This window comes from Podarcis muralis, chromosome 2 (assembly GCF_964188315.1).
Source record: "Podarcis muralis chromosome 2, rPodMur119.hap1.1, whole genome shotgun sequence".
NCBI lineage: Eukaryota > Metazoa > Chordata > Lepidosauria > Squamata > Lacertidae > Podarcis > Podarcis muralis.
In genome coordinates, this window is record NC_135656.1 from 7,219,328 (window position 1) to 7,243,813 (window position 24,486).

The window sequence follows — 24,486 nt, forward strand, 5'->3', positions numbered from 1 at the left end:
GTAGGCTCCTGTCTACATTTCTGGAATCTCCTACACATGGATTTCTCAGTGCTGGGGTGTGTTTCCCTCCATCTTTCTGTCTGCAACAATTGGCAAAGAAATGCTAGGCCATGAGAAATGCCATGGCCATCCTCTCTAAATCTGCAAAGACTTGCTTAGCTAGACATATGAAAGCAGAAAGCATTCTTCTATCACTCCCTCCTTCTCTCTGCCTCGTCTCCTTTCAAGCCCTGATCCACTCATGGGAAGAAGTCTTAATGTCATCCACATCCCAAGAAAGGGATGGAGAGACAGGTGAAGTCATTGGTGCATGGGAGCACAGCATTAAAGTGGCGGCAAAAGGTATTATCCCAGATCTAAGGACATGTTTGCTCTTGTTAGTGGCTGGGACTGGAAATGCCAACACTGACTGAGCAGGAACACAGGGACCATTTATTCTGGATGTTTACCCTCCCCTGCTCCTCTTGCTATGCTGGAAATAGTGCTGAAACAAACAAACAAACAAACAAGAAAATGGGCAAAAGAATTGAAATTGGACTCTGCAACTTCAAATCAGCAAATTAAAACTCAAAGCCAAGCAGAACAGGCTCAGAGTCTGGAACCACCCCCACCCCCAAAATATCCTAGTGAGCATGAGGGCATGTGAAGAAGTTCTACCAATGAAGCTAAGCGAGATGGACCTTGTAAGCTGCTCTGAGCTCTTCAGAAGAAAAGCATCTAGTGGCTAGAAAGCAAATTAACAGATTGGACCTAAATGTGTGCCAGGACTTGAATTTGAGGCTTGCACAACAATTGTCAGGAAGAACACCAATAAATAAATAAATAAATAAGTAAATCAGCCATTCTGCAGATTTTCACAAACATTTGTGACCACCTTGATTAAGATCGTTTCTGAATTCCCAACTGCTTTGCTTCAGCAATTGAAACCACACACATAAAAAAATGGGCCCCCTCCCCTCCACTCTAGTGCCCATTCTGGTCCTGCAACTCCAGGTTCAATTTACAGCTTGAAGGCAGTTGCCAGAGCAAGTACATTTACACCCCAGTTTGCTTTTTGAGTCACAAAAGTTTTAACAGCATCTATATGTATATATGTACAGCCTGCAGGAGCTCAACGAGGCCGGTGGGTGGACAGGGGCCCGTCTGATGGAATGGAGTTTGCTAAAGGGCTAGAGAGGTTGGATAACTTTTTCCTCTCTCCTTTCTTTCTTCTTGTGTCATCCGATGTATATTCCTTTCTTTCTTTTTAATAATAATAATAAATCTGACACAAGCCCTAGCAGCTCTGCCAAGCTCACTCTCGGCTAGACCCAAAGATCTGCAGGAGAAAGGAGAATATGTAGATGATGTCTAGGTAGATGTTGAGAGCCCCAAAGATGTATTCCTCTGGGCTCATAGCATAGCGTCGGTTTCCCATCAGGAGCTGCGTGTCAAAGGCCAGGAACTGAGGAGAGAAAACCAAACACAGGCCAAGGTCAGTGCTGCCATTTTATACATGTCTGCTCAGCGCTGAGTCCCCCTAAGTTCAGTGAGACTTGCTCCAGGGGAAGCGAGTATAGGATTGCAGTATAGGATTGCTAAGTGTGCCAGTAACCTCTCTGGAGAAATGTGTCAAATCAGTTACGCTTGTTTTCTCTGTTACAATTCCAATTTGCCACATTTCCACGTCTGTTTACATTTAAATGAAAAAAGTCCTGAGCATTTTAGTGTGCCCACATTTTCCCCTTAATACACATTTATTTATTATTATTGTATGCAACTTTTGCCCATTAAACATATTTGGGCAAGCAATTTCCCCTAAGATAAAGCATTTGGGAGGAATGGAGGGCTAAAAATATAATGACTCCTCCTACTAATACACACACTTTTATGTGCCTATTCTCCTGACGTACACAATTCTGGGTTGGAGAATGGCAACATTTGAAGGCTGGTGGTGTTTTGGTTTGTATATTGATTTGGAAAGGGTGAATGAGGTAGGCCCAGATGAAGCTGGGGACTGAACTGAGTTTCATCCCATCCTTTCTGACCTTCAGAGCTTATGGTGATAACAGTATTGGCATGATACTTTAGCCACCTCCCTTGCTGCTGGTAGGTCAAGTCCACACCCATACCCAGCCTCAACCTCCTTCGCTCTGCTCCTCACCCGGAAAGCTCAGGCAGCTCCCATGGCTTGGATTAAGAGGGAGGATCCTCGCTGGGTGGGTGCCAGCCTGACTTGCCAGCCTGAGCCAGTGTAATCAAGATCTCGCTGCCCAGATGCAACACCTCACTCTCCTGCCTTGTACAAAGGGGGAAAGGGATCCATAAACAGAACTGAAAATGTGCATGCTTAAATGCATTTCCACTATACTCATGTCCCTGTGGCTCTCTGAGCGAATGGAAACAGGAGAAAAGAATTAAAAGGCTCACAATGGGCTACAGAATCCAGTAGATTTTCCCTGCATCCCACTATCTGCTTAAACAACAACCGCCACGATCTACCAACGCATAGCTGTCAACCGTCCCTTATTTGGTGGGAAAGTCCCTTATCCCAGCGCTGTGTCCCACTGCTGTCCCTTATTGATGATGTCACTTAAATTTCCCAGGTTTCAAAGGAAGCAGCTCCTCTCCCTCCCTCCCTGCTGGCCAGGGAGGAGGGAGGCTCCAACTGTGTTGCTTGGCTGCGTTGCTCACCCAATAAGGAGTCTAAGAACGACTGGGGGGTGGAGCTTGCATGCCTTGTGCCAATCAAATCAGCTGCTTTGCCTGGGGACTCGCCTTTGCTCAGCGCTTCCCAGTGGAGAGGTGACGGTGGTTTTCCTTGCTGCATCCCCTTTGCCGGGTTGCTGCGCTATGGGAACCACTGCTTGAGGCTTTGTTTGGCTGCTTGCTGGGCTTTCTGCCTTTGGCTCGGAGGGGCTCAGAAGTTGAACATACCTGTGTTCTGAAAATCCCTTATTTTGGCTGCTGATCCCTTATTTTCGAGGCTGCTGGTCCCTTATTTTCAAATCTGTAAGTTGACAGCTATGTACCAACATGGCCTACTGCATTCTTCCCAAAGGAGGAACACAAGGAACATCACGCAACCTTCCCCTATGCTACATATTTGGTTTTTAATTCAAGGGTGGGGACAAATTTTGCATTTCTTCCCCCGCCCGCTTTTGCTTCTGGCTTTTCCCACCTGTGGCCCCTGGAAAAGGGTGCTCAGAAAGGAATGTGACCTTCAGCCCAAAATGTCTACTCTAATGTAAACAGCGCTTTGCGTCCCGCTTTTTCTTGCGTCACAGAGCCCGGTTAAAATGCTTGCCGAGGACTGCAGTTCAGATTTGTGGTTTAGTTTCATGATAAATTGTGGGTTATCAAAGGTCCAAAGGGCAGTCGTTAGAAAGCTGCAGGAGAACAACTCTCTTTTGTTGGGAACCGGAACCTCCAGGTAGGTTTGTTCCACTAAGGTTAACATGGTTACAGAAACAATGGCAGGATCACCTGGTTAACCGAGGGCACTGGGCCATTCCCTTAGACTGGCCTGTATCTTAACCTATATTCCCTACCAGTGGGCAAAGTACAGGCTTCAAATATCCCAAAGTTAGACAGTGGAGATGGCAAACTTCTTTAGAGGTTGGTGTTTGAAGGAACATGTTGGCATCCCTGAAAGCACACCTTTTTGATTAAAAACAGGATGGGAGAAAACGTGTTCTCCCTAACAGAGAGCACGTGTTGTGGTGGGGGATACAAGCCACCCCATTGTTGCTGGGCGGATTTGCGGAGTGACCCAGGCAGTGAATTGGTTAATTTGGGTCGCTGGGGAGAATTCCTTGTTGCCAATTTTGAAGGAGGGGTCAGAGGTGTTAAATACTGGACGCCCAACTTTGGGCGTCCTCTTGGCTGCTTGCACCGGATCACCGGCCCACCCTCCCTGTATTGGGGGGGGGGTTGTTCGCTTGACCTTGCTATGCCTGTCATGGGGTTGTCTGCTTTGAGGCAGGGGCCTGGTAGGAATTTTGTACATTTGGCTGATTGGCTGGTGCCATTTGGTTTTTGCCTACTGCGTAGCAAATCGTCACAACTTGTAAGGTTGGTGGTTAGGCATTGGTTCAAATTGGTTGGTGGAGAGGTAAGTGTCTACCCCTCCAATGGTGGTGCAGAAAGGGAATTCTGTTAAAGGAATCCAGGGGCTTGCCATTCTTTTCGTCCTTGTCCCTGGCATTGGACTTGTGCCGTGCAAGCCACCAGGAGCATGAGGGTGAGAAGTGAGGGACTGAGGCCCAGCTTCATTTTCTCCCCAAAATTGTTTCCCTCACTGGCTTCCGCTGGAATCCGGAAGTCAGTCCTGTCCCCTGGGCAAGGACAGATAGTCAGAACCAATGTCTAAGCAACCACTCACTTGTGTGTATTTAAATAAAGTTGTGGCCAAAATCATGCCAAAAACCCAAACCAAAATTGATGTGTGATGTGTGAATTATTGGGGGGTGGCTTGGGGACCTCAACACGCAACATTCACCACTGCATTAGAAATAGGCATATTTGGGGCAATATTCTCTCTGATGTTGGAAAGGTAACATGGTGGCTGACTAAAAATGGTTTGGGGGAAGGCCTGATCTGGCCTGCAGGTTCAGCCAGAGTAACATCCAAAACCGACTTTTCCATGTTCAGGGAATAAGCCTTTCCGAGGTGTCAATGATAGGGAGGTTTAACTGTGCCATTGAGAGTGTGCTCACTTATGGCTTATGTGTGTGGTACGGAAGCTGTACTACCCAGGACAGGATGGGGTTATGCAGAGTTGTCAAGGCAGCAGAGAGCATTGTTGGCTGCCCACTCTCCACCTTAGAGCAGATTTATGCCACAAGGTGCCATAGGAAGGCACTGGACATAGTAAAAGATCCACCACATCCTGGTCACTGTCTCTTCGAGCTCCTGCCGTCGGGAAGGAGATACAGGACGATGAAGACAAGAACGAGCCGTCTTAAGAACAGCTTCTTCTCCAGAGCGATCTCGGCCCTGAATGGGAAGCCTGGACTTTGAAAGTCATCTAATCTTCCTTGCTGTATTATACTGTATTGTTTTAATTAGTGTTTTTATGGAGCAGTCAAGTAATTTTGTTGTCCCCGAGAGGGGGCAATGACAATAAAGATATTATTATTATTATTATTATTATTATTATTATTATTATTATTATTATTATTGGAAATACTACATTGCACGGGGACCTTCTTCCTGTATGCTGAATTGTTGTATGCACTGAGCTACGCACCGGCTGAACTCTGCCTGCAGTTTGAGAAGGTGGCACACAGTTTCATTGATAAGACACATTTCTAACAAGGGAAGAGACATGCAGCAATGTTCTGAGGATATACGCTAAGACTTCATGCTGCAGCTCAAGCAAGAAGAATCACATGATTAGTTTTAACACACAGGTACATGCAGTTGCACCATTCAGTCTACCAAAGTTTAAAGGTGCTGACCTTTAAGGCCCTAAACAGCCTCAACCCAGTATACCTGAAGGAGGGTCTCCACCCCCATCGTTCGGCCCGGACACTGAGGTCCAGCGCTGAGGACCTTCTGGCGGTTCCCTCACTGTGAGAAGCGAAATTACAGGGAACCAGGCAGAGGGCCTTCTCGGTAGTGGTACCCGCCCTGTGGAACGCCCTCCCATCAGATGTCAAAGAGATAAACAACTATATGACATTTAGAAGACATCTGAAGGCAGCCCTGTTTAGGGAAGTTTTTAATGACTGATGTTTTTAATCTTTTGTTGGAAGCCGCCCAGAGTGGCTGGGGAAACCCAGCCAGATGGGTGGGGTAGAAATAATAAATTATTATTATTATTATTATTATTATTATTATTATTATTATTATTACCTTGCTGTGAGATACATATGTCTGCGGCAAATAAGGGAGGCAAGATGAGGAGCTGCTGGTGACGATGGCAGAGGTAAGCAGCCATGCTGTGTTGCAGCTCTGGTAGTAGGGAGGGTCCGAATGGTGGTGGGCTTGGCAGGATCAGTGATGAGCCTTTCCAAGCCTCTGTGCCCTCAATAGATGCCCAGCCTTGCCAACTTCAGGTGCAGGCGCTGGTGCCCTTGTGCACCAGGCCAAATGTCCCTACTTGCTAGTATCTCTTTGAGTTTCCCCTCACTGATGGATGGCTGTTGCCTCTTACCAGCTTCCACCATATAGTTAGAGCCTGGCGACATTCACAGATGTTGTATAAAATGAATACATTCTCATGCGCGCGCATATATCTATATATAGCACAGGCGTCAGACTCTGAGACTCCTGCAGCTCCCTGGGAGACTGGTGGAAAAGGCTGCAGGGAATGCTATGCAAGCCCAAGGGGTTGTAGGCCTAGCCCATTGCTTATCTCTGCTTCTTAACTGATATAGTGGCCAATTGCCCCCCTCAAGCCCTGAGGACAATTAGCTGTGAAAAGGGAGAGAGCAAAGATAGCAAGAGATAGACAACACTCTCAGCTGATGCAATCCTTTTTTTTAAAAAAAAAAAAAAGTATATTCAGGGAAACGGTGCAAAAAATGTGTCTAATAATGAAAGTAACATAAAAACCGAAGATTGGAAACATGAGGACCTCAGAAAAAGCAAAAGTGACAGATTTATCTGCCCCTATCTTTTCACCCCCACACTCTGATGGTGAGGCATCAATAGCAAGGTAAGTTTAAAGCACATATACAGCACCTAGCACCCCTCCCAAAGACTCCCGGGAACTGTAGTTTGTTAAGGGGGTTAGAGATTGCAGTTCTTTGGGAGTAAATTTCAGTTCCCATGATTCTTTGGAGGAAAATCATCTGCATTAAATCTATGCTGTGTCCACAGCCAAGGTCTCCAAGGGGATAGCTTGGTTTTCCCATTCTGAACTGAGACAAGTGGGTGTCTTGCCCATCAGAACTGAGACCGAATCCTGAACAGTGTAGGCTTGAACACATGGATTGCAGATTGGATTGTATAAAGCACAGATTCGTGAAATACAAGGAGAGGCTCAGCTTGCGTATTTGAAGGAGTGGGGTTAGAGGAGCCTTCTTCTCCCACAAAATCAAAGGGAGCAAAGGAAGGAGCAAAAGCTTAAAATGGACCTGGGGTGGTGGTGGTTCTGTATAAAGCAATAAGAGTTTAAGAGACAAAAAAAAAAAATGACCCAATGCCTTTTGGTTGAGGACAACCTTCTTCTAGGGCACAGCAAGAGAAACACATTGGACCTTTAATCGTTTTATATGGACTCAATTGGTGGTGGTGGTTTTGAAAGATGCACTTTCTCCCCAGTGTCATTCCCCCACATCTTTTGCATCCTCTGCATGGCTACAAGTGAAAAGCACAGCTGATATTTTAACCTCTGTGAATTCTCACTCCTGGTTGCAGTGAGTCGAGGAAAGAATTGTCTTGAGCTCAGCTTACTTACCATAGTAAATACAATTGCACCCAGCACAGCATAAATGGCCTGGAGCCACGGCACCTACATGGAAAGAAGCAAGAGAGATTGGTCAGCCTCATAGGACAGAAGGATGTAAACAATGCAATCCATGTGAGAGGATGAATGGCTGGATGTTTCTACATAGTAAGATGCTCTGCTGGGTTCCATTTCCAGCCTTTCCTGAAGATGCCAGGTATTGAAACCTGAGAACTGTAAGAATTCCTGCTCCGTGGTTGCAGTCATGGGATTGTTGTCTTTCACATGACGGTGTATGTTTTGATTCCACAGAGTGGGAAGTGATGGAGACAGGATGTTTGTGTTGCTGTGTTCCGTGAAGTGGGACTATTGTCCTTTGTTTTTGCTCTTTGCTGTCTGATGCTAGAGAGGGAGGGAGCCATGTTGCAGTGCTCCGTGTGTGTTTATATGTAAATAAAGTAGATTAGCCAAAATGCTGAGTTGCTGAGGTCTGTTACGCGAACTGCAAAGACTCTGCGGATCCCTAAGTGTGCCGATGTCTGTTGGCATTGGTCGCTGTGATGTTCGAGCTGAAGGAAGCTTTTGAAGCTCCCGAACGATCGACTAGGAGGGAGAGAACATGCCAGTTGGGCATGGGTCTCTGCCAGGGTCCTACTTGAGTGTAGGACAAGCTCCTGCCTTGTAATGACTGAAACCATCAACCATCAGTTTTGATTGCACTGGCTGGCAGCAGCTCTATTGAGTTCCATTTTCAGCCTTCCCTGGAGACACCAGGTCTTGAACCCAGAGATCTTCTACATGGGCATCAGATGTTCTAACCACTGAGCTATGGCCCTTCTCTTAGTAGAGGCTCAAGGTACAGGTTGGCTCAAAGTAAAATAATAACAACAACAATAATAGACACTTCCAGAAAGAAGATGGAAAAGGAACCAACAAGATGTAAGGAAGAGAAATTATATTTGCATTGTTCTCATTTCATTAAACAGGCTCCCAAGCACAGGCTGAGGACCAAACATCACTTGATAATGATTTGAAGGGTGTTGGATGATACTGGAAGCTGAATAAAGCTCTCTTTTTTGGCAAAGACTCCTGTAGTGTGTCAGCAACAGAATCGTAACCATGTCTACACTGAAGTATGTCCTACTGAATTCAATGGGACTTAGTCCCAAGAAATGAGGGTTAGGACTGCAGTCTGTGCGGGGGACAGACAGACAGACAGAAACAGTTAACTTGAACTACATGGAAGCATTATTCTCTACTCCCTGTTAATATTTAAGATAAATGTATGACAGGAATGTGTTATACATTTCCTACCCAACTTGATAATATCTTGGGTTGTATTCAATGTAGCGCTAAGGAGAATGTTCTGTCAATATGAGGATTTCTCCTTGCACAAAACAGAACATTCCCTCCATTCCACCCCACCTCAAAAAAACAAACAAACCTGTTCTGTGGTTTTCCCTAATCATCTGGAGCAGATTTGGGTAGGGTTGTGATACATCTGGATTTTCATGGGATTCCAACAGCAAAATTAGTGTCCAGGGAAAATTTCAAAAAAATCAGCAAAATATCCAGGTTTTTGCCAACAGAACCAGGAAGTGTGTTTGAGTAGTAACAACGACTGCCCCGCCCCCACCCCCCAAAAAAGATTTCTACTTTTGAAATATAGCAACCATAGATTTAGGGATGGTGTGGGGTACATGCAGGGGGAAAAGAAGTGGAAAAATTCCATTGTACTAATGTCAATCCTTGTACAAGCACAGCTATTTAGTTGAATAAAGGTAAAGGACCCCTGGATGGTTAAGTCCAGTCAAAGGCGACTATGGGGTTGTGGTGCTCATCTCGCTTTCAGGCCAAGGGAGCCAGCGTTTGTCCACAGACAGCTTTCCGGATCATGTGGCCAGCAGGACTAACTGCTTCTGCTGCAATGGAACACTGTGACGGAAACCAGAGCGCATGGAAATGCTGTTTACCTTCCTGCTGCAGTGGTACCTATTTATCTACTTGCACTGGTGTGCTTTCGAACTGCTAGGTGGGTAGGAGCTGAGACAGTGCAATGGGAGCTCACCCCATCACAGGGATTCGAACCTCTGAACTTTCAATTTGCAAGCCCAAGAGGCTCAGTGGTTTACACCACAGCGCCACACGCTGAATATCACCTGGTGAAGATGATGGAAGCACGTATTCACCTGGGTCAAGTTTTAGATAACTATCCAACACTATGCCAAATTAAAATAGCAACATCAAAGCAAGGCCACGATGGACCTGTTTGGTGTTTGCCATCGAGAAGTACATAGTGTCACATAGAACCTGCTTCAGGGATGAGAAATCTGGGGCTCTCTATTGCAAAGCACAACATTCTCACACGCGTTGACGTTCGGCTTATTCAGGCCTGAATCATGGAAGGGTGTGAATCAAAGGACGGATTGTACTTTTAAGGCAACATAATCAGGTACTCAGTATGGTTCCAGCCACTTGAGGTCATGGAAAGCCCAGCCCACCCTGGAAATCAAGCAAACAAGCCAAGTCCGCAGTGATTAATGGGGGCTTCAAAACCCAGGCTAACACTCCTTCTTTTGTCAATATCTAGCAGGCTCTCGTGATAACTGCAGAACGAAAACTCCCTGATGGAGAATGATTGAGAGATTCTGGCATCTTTGCCCTCTTTCCCATTTCTCCTCCTCCCTGTCATAATCAGTCTTTGCTTCATGAGCAACGGCTGGTCAGGAACAGTAAACACAAGCTGGTGCCAAACCTTGCAGTTGTGTGTGTGTGTGTGTGTGTGTGTGTGTGTGTGTCAGAGGGGGGGGGTGTGGAAATGGAGACCACAGCACCACAATAGAAATGGAGATAAGGGTTAGGAAATTAGCAGGAGGGAACATGTTTGTTTGGAAAAGAAGGGTGAAGGCAAAAATGAAGACTTCTGAGCCAGTCTAGCTTAGTGGTCTTGCAGGTAGGATTCCATAGGCTGCAAAAGGAAAGGGGAATGGCCAGAGCCACCTCAGACACAATTTTGCCTAAGAATAGAGATGGATAAGGGACGCGGGTGGCACTGTGGGTAAAAGCCTCAGCGCCTAGGGCTGCCGATCGAAAGGTCGGTGGTTCGAATCCCCGCGGCGGGGTGCGCTCCCACTGCTCGGTCCCAGCGCCTGCCAACCTAGCAGTTCGAAAGCACCCCCGGGTGCAAGTAGATAAATAGGGACCGCTTACCAGCGGGAAGGTAAACGGCATTTCGTGTGCTGCGCTGGCTCGCCAGATGCAGCTTGTCACGCTGGCCACATGACCCGGAAGTGTCTGCGGACAGCGCTGGCCCCCAGCCTCTTGAGTGAGATGGGCGCACAACCCCAGAGTCTGTCAAGACTGGCCCATACGGGCAGGGGTACCTTTACCTTTACCTTTACCTTTACCTTTACCTTTACCTTTAGAGATGGATAAATCTGTCAATTTTTGTTTTTCTTAGTTTCTCATTTTCCCAGTCTTAAGTTTAGTTATTCAATGTCTGCATCAGGTTCTAAGGTGTGTTTTTTTTAAAAAAATTGTCTGCATGGAAATTCATATGCATTCTTCTTCACAATTTTGCCTAATATAATGCACCTTTGTGCATTATTTTCTCATACGGCCCATGTTATCTTGGGGAGGCAGTGAATACCATTTGGTTTTTCCATCCCATGTGCAGATGGAGAAAAAATTCTTTTTGGTTTGCATTTTAAAGCAAACCTACCTAATTTGCACTTCCCCAAATTCAAAACTGACACCTCTTTGAATCTGGAACCCCCAAAATGTGTACAAAAATATGTACATTAGTGTGAATAAAACACACTAAGTACTGAAAACAACATGTTAAAACTGCAGTAAAGTAGAGACAATGGCTAGGAAAAACATGCGAATTAGGCAAAATTGCATACAAAAATGGGCATGCTAGGAAACGTTTAGGCTAGAATGCTAATGAATTTCCATGATTTCTTCTTCTTTTTCATTGCACACTGATGCAGAAATGTGGAGAACTGAACTTAACATTGGAAAAATGAGAAGCAGAGAGAAACCAAAATGGACAGATTCACCTATCCTTTTTCACTTTCTTGAAACAGGCCCAAGCAACTTTCTCCTGTTTTTGCTTTGTAGTTTAGGTTCTGAAGAAGAGTTTGGATTTGATATCCCGCTTTATCACTACCTGAAGGAGTCTCAAAGTGGCTAACATTCTCCTTTCCCTTCCTCCCCCACAACAAACACTCTGTGAGGTGAGTGGGGCTGAGAGACTTCAGAGAAGTGTGACTGGTCCAAGGTCACCCAGCAGCTGCATGTGGAGGAGCGGAGACGCGAACCCAGTTCCCCAGATTACGAATCTACCACTCTTAACCACTACACCACACTGGCTCTGAAGGTTGGGCAGCAGAGAACTGGTAGCAAGCAGAGGGTTGACTTAAAAGCCCATTTGACTCCTGTTCCAATGCTGTGATTCCGTGTAGATTAGGCTTTAAACCAGGGGTAACCAACATGGTGTTCGCCAGAAGATACTGGACTATAATTTCCATCAGTCCCAGCTAGCATGGCCAGTGGTCAGGGATGATGGGAGTTCTAGTACAGCAACATCTGGGTGGGTACCATGTTGACTACTCCTGCTTTCAGCAATTTTGAGTGCTCTGGCCCTGAACCTCACTGTCCCAGTGAAATGACACATTCCCATGTGCCTATATTTTTGCTGGTAGAAGCAAGATGAGACTTACATATTTGAAAGGAAGCAGAATAGCCAGGATGATCCCGCTAAAAAGCAGCACCATCAGCATCACGAACAGCACGCCCTGGCAGGAGGTGAAATCATACTGTGGGAGGAAAGAAAAAGGTCATCACTGTAGCTGTGTACCCCGAATGAGTATATTCAAGGGCACCCAACTTCCAGGGAGCACGAGGTACTCACATAACCAAACACATATAGCATTTGCCAGGCAATTGCTACTGAATCTTGTACGCAGATGGACGCTCATCCTTCTCAAGTTATATCTCATGCCTTGAGATCCCTTCACTTACACTGTCTTAGACTCAGACAAGCTCTCCATCACATCTAGCTTTTTGACTATATGAGCCACAATATCCACCTCGGCATGTGTTGGGGAAATTTCAAGAGATTTCAGGAAGCCTCCTCCCAATACAATCCAAACTCAGACCCTTCCAAATTAGAACATAATGTATCTCATATTTGTGTTTGCCCCTGTCACTTCAGTTTATAGAAAATTCAGAGTTTCAATGGGCCGTTCATGTTTTATGGAGATTGAGTGATTGATTGATTGATTGATTGATTGATTGATTGATTGATTGATTTAAGTTGCATACTGCCCTATACTCATAGATCTCAGGATGGTTCACAGCATAAAATTCTGTTCTTCAACCATCAAGATTCCCAGAGTGACTTGCAGATTACGAAAGAAAAAAGTAATGTCTAAAAAGGCTTAATGCAAAAGAAAAATGGATTGAAAGGAAGGAACAAATAAGCAAACTCAGGGGCTGAAGGTGGCCCCATACCACCTCAGCTCCCCTTTTAAACATTTCATTTTGCTGCTTCTTGTTGGTGGTGGCCGTCTCCCCAGTAGGAATGGCAATGGTGCTCCTTCCAGTGATGGGTGGCTGCCATTTTTTATATCCAGATGTCTCCTTGAACAATACTATGTTAACATGTGGTGTTATTCTAGGAATACATCTGAGGTGAGGAATGACAGCTGCTGCTCCTGGCTCTGCACTTACTAATGGTAACTGTAGCTTATTTTTGCCCCGTTTTGCCCCCACCCACCTGAAAATTGCCAGAATGACCCTCCCAACTTCTCCTTCACCTGTACACGGAGTGACAAAATTTAGGATGCCCAACCCTACTAAGACACATTCACTCACCTTGGTTTGGAAGCTGAATAAGGTGACAGAGAGGCATACCAGTGCTGTTATCCCCAGGCACAGAAGGACTGACTTGGTGTTGTAGTAGCTGCAAAATGAAAAATGGAATGGAATGGTTTTAGAGATCCAAACTAAGAGATCCGCCTTCAGAAAGGACATGTGCTATAGTTTGGGGACACATTTGGTTTAGAAACTAACCCGAAACTTTGGGTTCTGATCAAGTCATTAAGTTGGAAGAGGGATGCCAACTTGTACATGTTGCTCAGGAGCACAAGGAACAGATGTTGTCAAAATATCTGAATTCTCCACATTCTGAGGAATGGGGCCTCATAATGGTACCTCTACATATCCAATTACAGTATGAGGCTACCTTTTACCAAGTCTGACAATTGGTCCATCTAGACCTGCCTTGTACATGCCAGCCAGTGGTGCTTATTCAAGGACTTGGGTCTTCCCCAGATCTGGCACCCAAGCTTTTCTAACTAAAGAGGCCAAGAAGGGATCCTAGCATCCCTCTGCATGCAAAGGCAGGTGCTATGTCACTGAGCCACAGTTGCTGACCTCAGAGGAATCTCATTGGACAGGGACTCTGAGAACCACATCCTGGGAATAACATAACAGGGATGCCCAACATCACCCTCCCACCTGCCTTGTGAACTTTCCAAAGACTCAAATATAATTAATGATAATAAAGTTGATCATGGCTGGACAAATGGAGCTGAGCTAAGTGAATCTTTAGCCTGCACCCAGCAAAGCAATTGCTTCCCCATCTTCAAATGTGGTGATAAAAACTAAGAAGAATGCACCCATTGAAATCTAATCCTAAACATGACTACTCAGAAGAAGAAAGTCCTATTTAATTCAGTGCTTACTCCCAGGTAATTGGGGTTAGGACTACAGCCTTAATCAAGAACAGCCCAAATTGGCATACTATGCTTTTGTTTTGTATTTGCAACAGCAGAATATCTTGCTGCAATGTGTTGATTGCTCTACTAGATACTGTGACCAACTAATGCCTTTGTTTTGTCCTTCCAGTACCACTGACAGGCCATCAGACAAAAATAAAACAATGAAAATTCATGATGCACCTCTGCATGAGATTGTTACAGCATGGTGGTGGGGAATGACAAATGTACATGACTTGGGCCACAAGTAGGGATGGAGGGGGAAAATGATTCATTTCATGCTTGAAGCTGAATCTATCAAATTTGCACTTTCCAAAACAATATGAGAACCTCAAGCAGCAAAATGGATCATGCCACCCTTGGGATAGAGAGGGGTGTGTGTAAATAAGCATGCTCTGACTTTCTAATGAAACATCAGAGGGTGAGGCCAAAGAATGAAATCTCTCACATAGAAGAAATATGGCAAGCATGCAGTCTCTTCTTGTGACCAACCTACCTGGAGAGCATCCCAGTCAGATAGGCCATGGAAAGCGTCTGTGGAAGGAAAGACACTTGGTTAACTTCAGAAGCTGGAGCTGAGTGTTAGGGAAAGAGGCGCAACCAGATGTCACCAGAAGCGCATGCTCTTTGTCCTTTCTGAGGACAAGCTCAAAGAACTTGTGAGCCACCAAGCAATAATAGTGCATAAAGGATGGATTTACACTGGGTAGTTTCTTCCTCTGTGGTGTCATAAACAGGCCAAAAGCCAAAGAGAACTATTCATTTAATAGTTGCATTTCAGGGGGAATTTCAGATGGTGCAATTTTTTCCTCACCCCTGCATGTGCTGCCAAAATCCTTCAATCTAGTCAACTCTTTAAGGTGCAAGGACCCCCAGCCTTCTTTGCTGCTGGGCACCCTAACTGAGGCACTGTTTTACCCCCCCCCAAATTATAGTACCCTTTGTCTACACCAGGGGTTGTCATCCTAGTCCCTACTGCCCACTAGTGGGTGTTCAGGATTCTAGGGGGGCGGTAGGGGGTTCTACAGCACAAGCTGAATCCTCCTTCCATCGAGCACTGGTGGGCGGTAAGGAAATTTCACCATCAAGAAAGATGCATTAGTGGGCGGTAGGTATGAAAAGGTTGACTACCCCTGGTCTACACCTTTCTGATTTGGGGGCTTCCTGGTGTTGTTGGACTTCAACTCCCAGCAGCCCAAAAAGCACGGTCAATGGTCAGGGATGGTGGGATTTGTGCTTAATCAACCAAAGATATTGCTGGACTACAGCTCCCATCATTCCTGGCCATTGGTGGGGGCCGATGGGAGTTGGGAGTTCAAAACATTTGGAGGGTTCCATGTTGGCGAAGGCTGCTTCACAGAGTCAATGGTTTCAGACTTTGGCTTCCAGCCACTGGAAATGGAAAGACAACTTTAAGAACGTGACGTGAGAACATAGAAAGCGTCTTGCAGGATCAGGCCAATGGTGCATCATCATCTTGTTCTCACAGTGGCCAGCCAGACGCCTGTGGAAAACCTTCAAGGAGGAATCAAGCACAAGAACATTTCCCCTCCATTGGGTTTCCAGCAACTGGCAATCAGAGGCATAATATGGAGGCAGATCACAGTCATCATAGCTAGTAGCCACTGATAGCCTTATCCTCCATGATTTTGTCCAATCCTCTTTTAAAGTCATTTAGGTTGGTGTCTATCACTGCCTCCAGTGGGAGTGTGTTCCATAGCTTAACTATGAGTTGCATCAATAAACACTTTCCTTTTCTGCCCTTATTCTTCCTTCGGCTTCCTGTTGAACATGTGGTCCGATGCTCCTGTAAAATCCCCCTTAGTAAAGGTAAAGGTACCCCTGCCCATACGGGCCAGTTGTGTCCAACTCTGGTTGGGTTGCGCGCTCATCTCGCTTAAGAGGCCAGGAGCCGGTGCCGTCCGAAGACACTTCCGGGTCACGTGGCCAGTGTGACGAAGCTGCAGCTGGCGAGCCAGCACCAGCACCGCACACGGAAATGCCGTTTACCTTCCCGCTATAAAGCGGTACCTATTTATCTACTTGCACCCGGGGGTGCTTTCGAACTGCTAGGTGGGCAGGAGCTGGGACCGAACGACGGGAGCTCACCCCGCCGCAGGGATTCGAACCGCCGACCTTACGAGCAGCAAGTCCTAGGCACTGAGGTTTTACCCACATCGCCGCCCGTGTCCCCCTTAGCTTAGCACAAATCACAGCCCCAGGTATACTACTTACAAAGATGCTCAGGAGGATCAGGTTCCATGGGAAGTACCTCCTGTGAGTTAAGTGAAAGGGAGCCAAGAAAACACTGTCGTTACTCAAAGAGCATAACCACTAGAAGGAAAATTGCACAACAGCATCTTGCATAATCAGATAATTAAAGCAGGGCGGATAGAGCAGCAGGGCAATAACAGGTGTACAGTTCTACTGGGTAACTATCGCTCAAGAGATGCTCTGGAGCACAAATGTTTCTCTTGCTGATTCAACTTAACTAAGAGTTTGCCACCTTTTCAGATGTGCCTTTTCAACAGTGGCTTGCGAAGTGTGGTTTATATCAAGCAAGCATTTCTTGGCATGGAAATGAACAATGTCACTCCTTTGCTGCTGCGAGTATAAAAAGGTAAAGGACCCCTGTCAGTTAAGTCCAGTCGCAGACGACTCTGGGGTTGTGGCACTCATCTTGCTTTACTGGCCGAGGGAGCCGGCGTACAGCTTCCTGGTTATGTGGCCAGCATGACTAAGCCGCTTCTGGCAAACCAGAGCAGTGCATGGAAATACCGCTGGAGCAGTACCTATTCATCTACTTGCACTTTGACGTGCTTTCGAACTGCTAGGTAGGCAGGAGCAGGGACCGAACAATGGAAGCTCACCACGTCGTGGGGATTCGAACCACCAACCTTCTGATTGGCAAGCCCTAGCCTCTGTGGTTTAGACCACAGCGCCACCCGCGTCCCTTGTGGGTATAGTATCTGCTAAAAGGGCAAAGCAGCTAGGATCTGGATGGAAAGAAGGATTTGGAGGGACTAATACCCAAGGACATCAATATACTGAAAAACACTGGCAAGTTCAGTGGGGGAAATCAGATCTTCCTCCCTTCCTCTTCTTTCCAATGCATAACTATAGCAGAGCATTTTCCTCACTGTGGCATGCCTCAATCAGAAAAGAAGGTCTGTTCTCCCTGTGCAATGCAAAACCAGAACCCAGGCCAGTGATGCCTAGTTCACTACATGCACCACAAGGCAAACTGATGAGCCATTATCTCAAACTGACATCAGCACCACCCACCCCTGCCAGGGAAGAAGGGATGAGTGAAGATCTACATCAGAGAGACAGCTAGAAGACCAGCTAGTAGTAGTAGTAGTAGTAGTAATTTATTTATACCCCGCCCATCTGGCTGGGTTTAAAGTATTAAAATACAGTGGTCTGTTAAACATTAAAAAACTTCCCTAAACAGGGCTGTCTTCAGATGTCTTCTAAAAGCTTGTACTGATATGAGAATATCCAGACTTCCAAGGTGACACAGATGTCTCCCACAAACAAGACAGAAAGGGAGATGCACAGAGAACCCAAATCCCCTTTCTCTATCAAATGCACTAAAAGTAGGGTTTTACCTGGGTCCAGAGCAGCAAGCCAGGATCAAGTAGGTAATAAAGAAGACGGCACTGCAATGAGAGGGGTGGCGAGAGAGAGAGAGAGAGAGGGAGAGAGGGAGAGAGATATGAACCAAGTGGGGTGGGATTGCAGATTCCCATTCAGGGCATCTGGTTGGCCACTGTGAGAACAGGATGCTGGACAAGATGGACCACTGGCCTGATCCAGCAGGCTCTTCTTATGTTAGCTTTCCTAGTCTTACCTGGAGATACCAGGATATTGAACTTGGGACCATTTGTTCTACCACTGAGCTATGGCCCTTCCTGATGTTTGGTCAATGCAGGGATGGGGAACCCTTGCAGATGTTGGACTACAACTGACCATTGGGCCATGCTGCCTGGGGTTGATGGGAGTTGCAGTCCAACAACATCTGGAGAAGCACAGGCTCCCCATCTGTGGTCTAATAGGGAGAAAGAAGAGGATCTATGACTTACTTGGCACTTTAGCTCAAGCCTCTCAAGTTCCACCTTGAACCCCAGCCTACATCCCAGAGGGCTAAGGGCTACAACAGAAACAGAAAACACCCTTCTTAATGGGATGGGGGGGGGAATGGTCCACACAATCAACCAGTTCAACCTGGTGGAGAATTATTAGTGGCTCCAGACAACTGAGTGAATAGGGAACAGGAGGTCAACCTTCAGAGAGTCTGTGCAAGAGGAAAACTTCTCCAAGTATTTTTCCACTGTGTGAAGGGCTGTAGAGTGTAACCCTAAACCGTTTGCCGTACTGTCACCTTCTGCCTGGTGGGGAGATGGCTTGTGACTGAGAAGACAGGTTCCAATTAACATTTGCAACAGTGAGGCTGAGGCATGTGGTCAAGCTGGGAAATAAAAACAGCCATGGAGTGGGGGTGGAAGTACTTGCAGTTGCAATGCCCCACCTCTTAAATCTGGTTCTTTTTAAATGAAAACATATTTTATTTATTTTGCAAACCTAAGCAGATTTGCATAGCAGCAGCAACAACAAATAAAACTCCCTCCAACCCTCCACTCCCAGAGGGCAGATTTGCACCTAGGTAAGATATGGCTTCTGTCCAGCTCTAGATTTTCACAAGCATCAATAAAGTAATGGATTGAAAGTGTCTTTCCCCAGTGTTCCATGTGTTCTTGGTGGGCGAAAGCCACGTTCAATGGATTGTGCGTATTGAATTAAACCAAACCATGTTGCATAGAAGGTGGTACTCCTCTTTCCTGTATGATGCTCATGTTCTAAAGTGGTTAACCCTAAACTTTACCTCTGAGCTACACGGCCCTCTCCACAGAGTTTTTCTTCGGTGCTTTCTAACTACCCATCCTTGGTTACACCTTGCCTGTTGCTTCTCTAGTGCTGTGTAAAGAAAAGCCAGGCTGGCATTAACTGTGCACACCTGCACAGTGGCGAAGCTACATCCCAGAAGATGTGGCGCACATCCCGGGGGCATGGCATGCATCCCAGGGGGCGTGGCACGTGTTGGGAGTGTGTGCGGCAAGCGCCGAGTTTCCCGGCGTGCTTGGCAAGCACCATGGCTGTGATGGCACCCCCTGGATGATACCCGGGGCAGACTGCCCCCCGGGCCCACCTTCGTCTGCCAGTGCACCTGCACCATCTCCCTTGTAGCACTGAACCTGCATTTCTCTGCTATTTTGCATTGTTTGCTGATCATGGAGAGGGGGAAGGGAATGATGAACCCCTCTGCCTTCTGAGGTTTCAATAAACCATTGTTTATTGTAGGTCCAAACCAGCAGGTCAGGGGTCTGCTTGTAAGTCCGCTGTCTCCCAACTCTTTCCCCCCAGGGACTCAATCATAGAGGGAAAGATGTCTAGGGTCCTCCTCTCCCTGTACTCTTTCCCACTGCACACTAAGGGGGTTCCTTCCTCCTCATCTCCAGGGCTCAACTAAAATGGGGTGGGGCTTAATGAAAGCTCCACCCCTGACTCTGCCCACTTTGGGCCAAAAAGGGCTGAAAGTGTTTGCCTATTTCTTTTTCCTCTTTATTTTATTTCCCCAAAGACCTCCTAAAACAGTCCCATACATACACCACAAGTAATAACAGTATACATCTGTAACACATGTTCCCAATTAAATGATCCACAAGTTAGTATAAACCTTTGGAACGGGTCTTTGGTTTTCTAGAGAATTTGTAAATGAAATGATGCTCCATTTTCTCCCGCCTAGCATTACATTCACCTGGTGAGCCCCAGCTGTATGACTATTCCCAGTGCCACTGAAGCCATAGGGTCCATAGCTGTCAACTTACAGATTTGAAAATAAGGGACCAGCAGCCTCGAAAATAAGGGATCAGCAGCCAAAATAAGGGATTTTCAGAACACAGGTATGTTCAACTTCTGAGCCCCTCCGAGCTAAAGGCAGAAAGCCCAGCAAGCAGCCAAACAAAGCCTCAAGCAGTGGTTCCCACAGCGCAGCAACCCGGCAAAGGGGATGCAGCAAGGAAAACCACTGTCACCTCTCCGCCGGGAAGCGCTGAGCAAAGGCAAGTCCCCAGGCAACGCGGCCGATTTGATCAGCACAAGGCATGCAAGTTCCATCCCCAGTCGTTCTTAGACTCCTTATTGGGTGAGCAACGCAGCCAAGCAACACAGTTGGAGCCTCCCTCCTCCCTGGCCGGCAGGGAGGGAGGGAGGGAGAGGAGCTGCTTCCTTTGAAACCCTGGAAATTTAAGGGACATCATGAATAAGGGACAGCAGCGGGACACAGCGCTGGGATAAGGGTCTTTCCCGCCAAATAAGGGACGGTTGACAGCTATGATAGGGTCATTTTGAGCAGGATTATTATGGGTTGGAGCTCAGACTCTACCCTTTAGCTTGTTCTTAAGGTTGCTTTTGTTTTCCTATGTCCGCCTGTCCATCAATAACTCTTGTACTGGGCCTACAAAATAACTAAACTTGCCTTATATATTAAATAAGAATGTAAAGAGAGATGGAGCTTATTTCTGAGATAAAGCCAGTACTTACTAGGAAGCCCAGTACCAGGCTGGATTTGCTTGGATATATGTTTGGACTGGTTCACTGCAGCAAAGAAAGAGAAAGACAAGGCACATGAGAGCAATTCAAAGAGAGCAGGGCACCTGTGATTCTGGCATCTCAACCGCTTGCCCATGGCCTGTAGGAGGCACACCAAACCAAACACCCTCCACCCAACCATTGCCTCTTGCCTCCCTCTCCTCCCCATCCACACTGTGGCTGTAACATTGTGTCCTCTGCTGCTAAATCTTGACACTGGTGTACAATACGGACAACTAGAGGGAGCCTGATCCACCACCCTCTTCCCAGCAATTTTTTTGGCTCTCCCAAGGCCCCACCAATTTTAGTATCAGATTTAAAAAGTTGTTGTTGTTAGATATATTATCCATCCTTCACCAGGAGATCTCAGGGCAGGTTACAAAAATTTAGAATTCAGCATTAGAAGGTTAAAACGAAACAAAAATAAAAGTAGACACAATGCTGGGCTGGGTGGAGCCCAGCACCCTGATGGGAAGGCAAAGTATCCCCTTTCCAGTCATCAGATTGATCATCTGATGAGCAGAGAGGCTGCAGTATCAGGTGATCTGCATGGTTTACCCAAAAAGGGGTCCTGGGTGTGCATCTGACTGTGTGTACATGCATATAAGCAGTTTGCATGAGAATATGATTAGCCACACCCACTGCTGCCATGTGACCTCAGGAAGGTTGGCCAACAAAACAAACAAAAAAGCAAGCCACTCTGTTGTTGAGTCTAGTTACAGGGCCGTATCAGATCTGGGTCTAGTCAGAATGTTCTTAGTATCTTGTGTAACAGGCTGCTGCTGTGTTAGCACTGGAGAACTGGGTCACTCACCCCAGCATCAGTGCAAAGGAATGGTCTATCGACAGTGCTAGGAGGGGCTTATTCTGAGGCATTTTTTCTGTGCAGCTATACACCGATTTGTGGGAAATAAATGCTTCATGTACTTTTACTGAGCAAGACCCTGCAAACAGCAAGCCCCGCTTAAACCACCCAGTGTTTGAGGAAAGGGGTGGGGTGGGGTTGATGCTCTCAGTTTCCACACAGCCTCAAAAATAATTGAAGAGGGCATCACAATCAGCATAATGCCGTCAATTTATTTGCTTTATTCTACTCCAGGGAAATGGCTGTTGGCTTTGTAGCCAGGTGATTAAGTGGCTTGAAAAGTCTCAAGCGATACCAATGTATTATTCATGTGACATGCAATTTGATGCAGGTAAGCCTTTGCATCCACCACCTCTGCCATTTGAGCATCAGACAGGTGGCCGCTGAAAACCGAGGCTATGAATAAAAGTGCACCAAACGGTGTTGCAGAGTCCTAATGCTTTCTTCTTCCAGATACAGCTGCTAGGGACAAAAAAAGGGTGATCTCCAATGTATCTCACCCAGGGAGGGGGTTTTGCTGCCTGAGACGAAATGGGAATGTGCCACTGTGCTGTCACTCCGCCCCACCACTGAAGCCTCCCTTACCAGGGTGGTACAGCAGTGCCCGTGAAGCAGTGGCAGCAGTTTCCAGGGGGATCTCATGCACTCCACGAGATCTCGTGAGATTTCAGCAAGGTCTCACCGGAGGCAGAGAAGCACTCATGGAGGCACCACCTCTTGGGTTTGGGCCACCCGAGGCAGCTGCTTCACCCCACCTCATGGGCCCTGAACAGTGTGGTATGAAGGTCAGGGGTGCTCCCTTCACAAAAGCACAAAGAACATACACCCATCTTTCTTTCACTCTACGTGGGGCTGCCCTTGAGACTGACCCAGAAACTCCAACGGGTGCAGAATGCCACGGCGAGACTCCTTACGGGGTCCTCGCTGCGAGATCACATTCACCCAGTGCTATACCAGCTGCACTGGCTCCCGGTGGGGTACAGGATCAGGTTTAAGGTGCTGGTTTTAACCTTTAAATCCCTATACAGCCTAGGACCCTCGTACCTACGGGACTGCCTCTCCTGGTATGTCCCACAGAGGAACTTGCAGTCTTCAATCAAAAACATCCTGAAGGTCCCAGGCCACAGAGAGGTTAGGCTGGCCTCAACTAGAGCCAGGGCTTTTTCGGCTGTGGCACCGATGTGGTGGAATGCTCTGTCACAAGAGACTAGGGCCATGCGGGACTTGACATCTTTCCGCAGGACCTGCAAGACAGAACTGTTCCACCAGGCCTTTGGCCAGGGCACAGCCTGACTCCCTCCTTTCACAGAACTTTAGCTTAATGGTTGCCATCAATTTGATTTGAATTAATTTTATAATGAAATGATTTTAGAATGTTGTACTATTTTATTGTTGTTAGCTGACCTGAGCCCGGCTTCGACTGGGGAGGGCGGGATATAAATAAATAAAAAATTATTATTATTATTTGATTTTATCTTAGTTTTGTGAGCCAGCTTAAGCATGTAGAAAGACAGGCTATGAATGTTTTCAACAAATTTCACTGATTCCACAGACTCTAATGTATGAGATTCCCGTCATTCTTGATACATATTGGTGGAACATATAGCTATTGAACGGAGCTGCCACCAAGGATGGAGGAGCAATTCAATTCAGTTTGCATATAAAGCTGAATTGATCAAATCCACACTTTCTGAAACAATACGAGAAGCGAAACACAAGTCGCCCTTTGAAATTTGCACTTAGGCAAAATTTGCAGTGCAGGTCTCCAAGCACCCAATGTTTACAAAAGAAGGCATATATTATGGGGAAATGTGCATAAAAAATGAATATGTTCGTGAAAGTAACATACAAAAATGCATTATATTAGGAGAAATTGCCTGCAGAAAATATGTACCTTAGTCAAAACTGCATACAAAAATATGTTTGTTAGGAATAACGTGAATTTATAATTGGAGAAATGAGAAACTGAGAGAACCAGAAACTGACAGATCCATTCCTAGGTGCTACCAATTCTCACCTAGAACAGGGGTAGCCAAGATGGTACCCTCCAAATGTGAACTGCAACTCCCATCATCCTTTGCAATTAGTCATGCTGGATGGGGCCAATGGGAGTTGGAGTCCGACAGCATCTGGTGGGTAACACACTGGCTGCTCCTGAAAGCAATGTTCAAGGCCATTGTGGATGCTCCTCTTTGGTTAAAATATCCCAGAAATTTTGAGGGAAGCTATTAATACCTTCCTGTAGTCTGCTATCATTCTGTTTAAGGCTCCAGACACACAATAAAACAAACAAAGAAATAATATATCATCGATCAAGTGTGTCAGCTTGAATGCCAGTCCACGGACTTAGACGTTTGCAAGATAGTCCACAAGACAGAAAGTCGTGCATAGTTTGCTCCTTTTATTCCCCATGCACAGGAAGAAATAATACTACTAACAGTACTACCATCAGGAAACATTAGCCAAAGCACAAAAGGCACCTAAAGCAAAATGCTTCTTAGTGGGCCAGAGACTTACCAGAAGGTGAAGAGGGCCACAATGGCAACTGTAACAAGAAGCTGAATCAAAAGGATGCTGTAAACCTAAAATTGGGGGGAAAGGATTGAATCAGCATGGCTGATGCTTAGAAACAAAAGGTAGAATTCAACACTGTGCTAAGGCAATCGTTCCATCAGTGCAAAAATGATTCTCCCTCTTCCTCCCCCCACCCATTGTGGAGGTTCTCCTGAACCTCCTGAGCAACTGCACAGGGAGGGGGCAAATCCTGCTGCAACAGCAGGCCTAATTGTGCTGGTTTCCAATAGTGCAAC

At 46.3% G+C, this 24,486-nt stretch overlaps 1 protein-coding gene across 1 annotated transcript in view; it reads right to left on the bottom strand.

Moving 5' to 3' along the window:
- Positions 1–1,239: 1,239 nt before the first annotated feature.
- Positions 1,240–24,486, bottom strand: part of FAIM2 (Fas apoptotic inhibitory molecule 2) — a 38,597-nt gene continuing 15,350 nt past the window's right edge. Inside the window, exons 4-12 of the mRNA XM_077923823.1 lie at positions 24,194–24,258; positions 20,764–20,817; positions 17,772–17,822; positions 16,396–16,435; positions 14,657–14,694; positions 13,256–13,343; positions 12,100–12,195; positions 7,388–7,441; positions 1,240–1,444 (exon numbers count right to left, since the gene is read on the bottom strand). Coding sequence (XP_077779949.1) covers positions 1,295–1,444; positions 7,388–7,441; positions 12,100–12,195; positions 13,256–13,343; positions 14,657–14,694; positions 16,396–16,435; positions 17,772–17,822; positions 20,764–20,817; positions 24,194–24,258 — 636 coding nt within the window. The 3' untranslated portion in view covers positions 1,240–1,294. The remainder of the gene's footprint in view (positions 1,445–7,387; positions 7,442–12,099; positions 12,196–13,255; positions 13,344–14,656; positions 14,695–16,395; positions 16,436–17,771; positions 17,823–20,763; positions 20,818–24,193; positions 24,259–24,486) is intronic.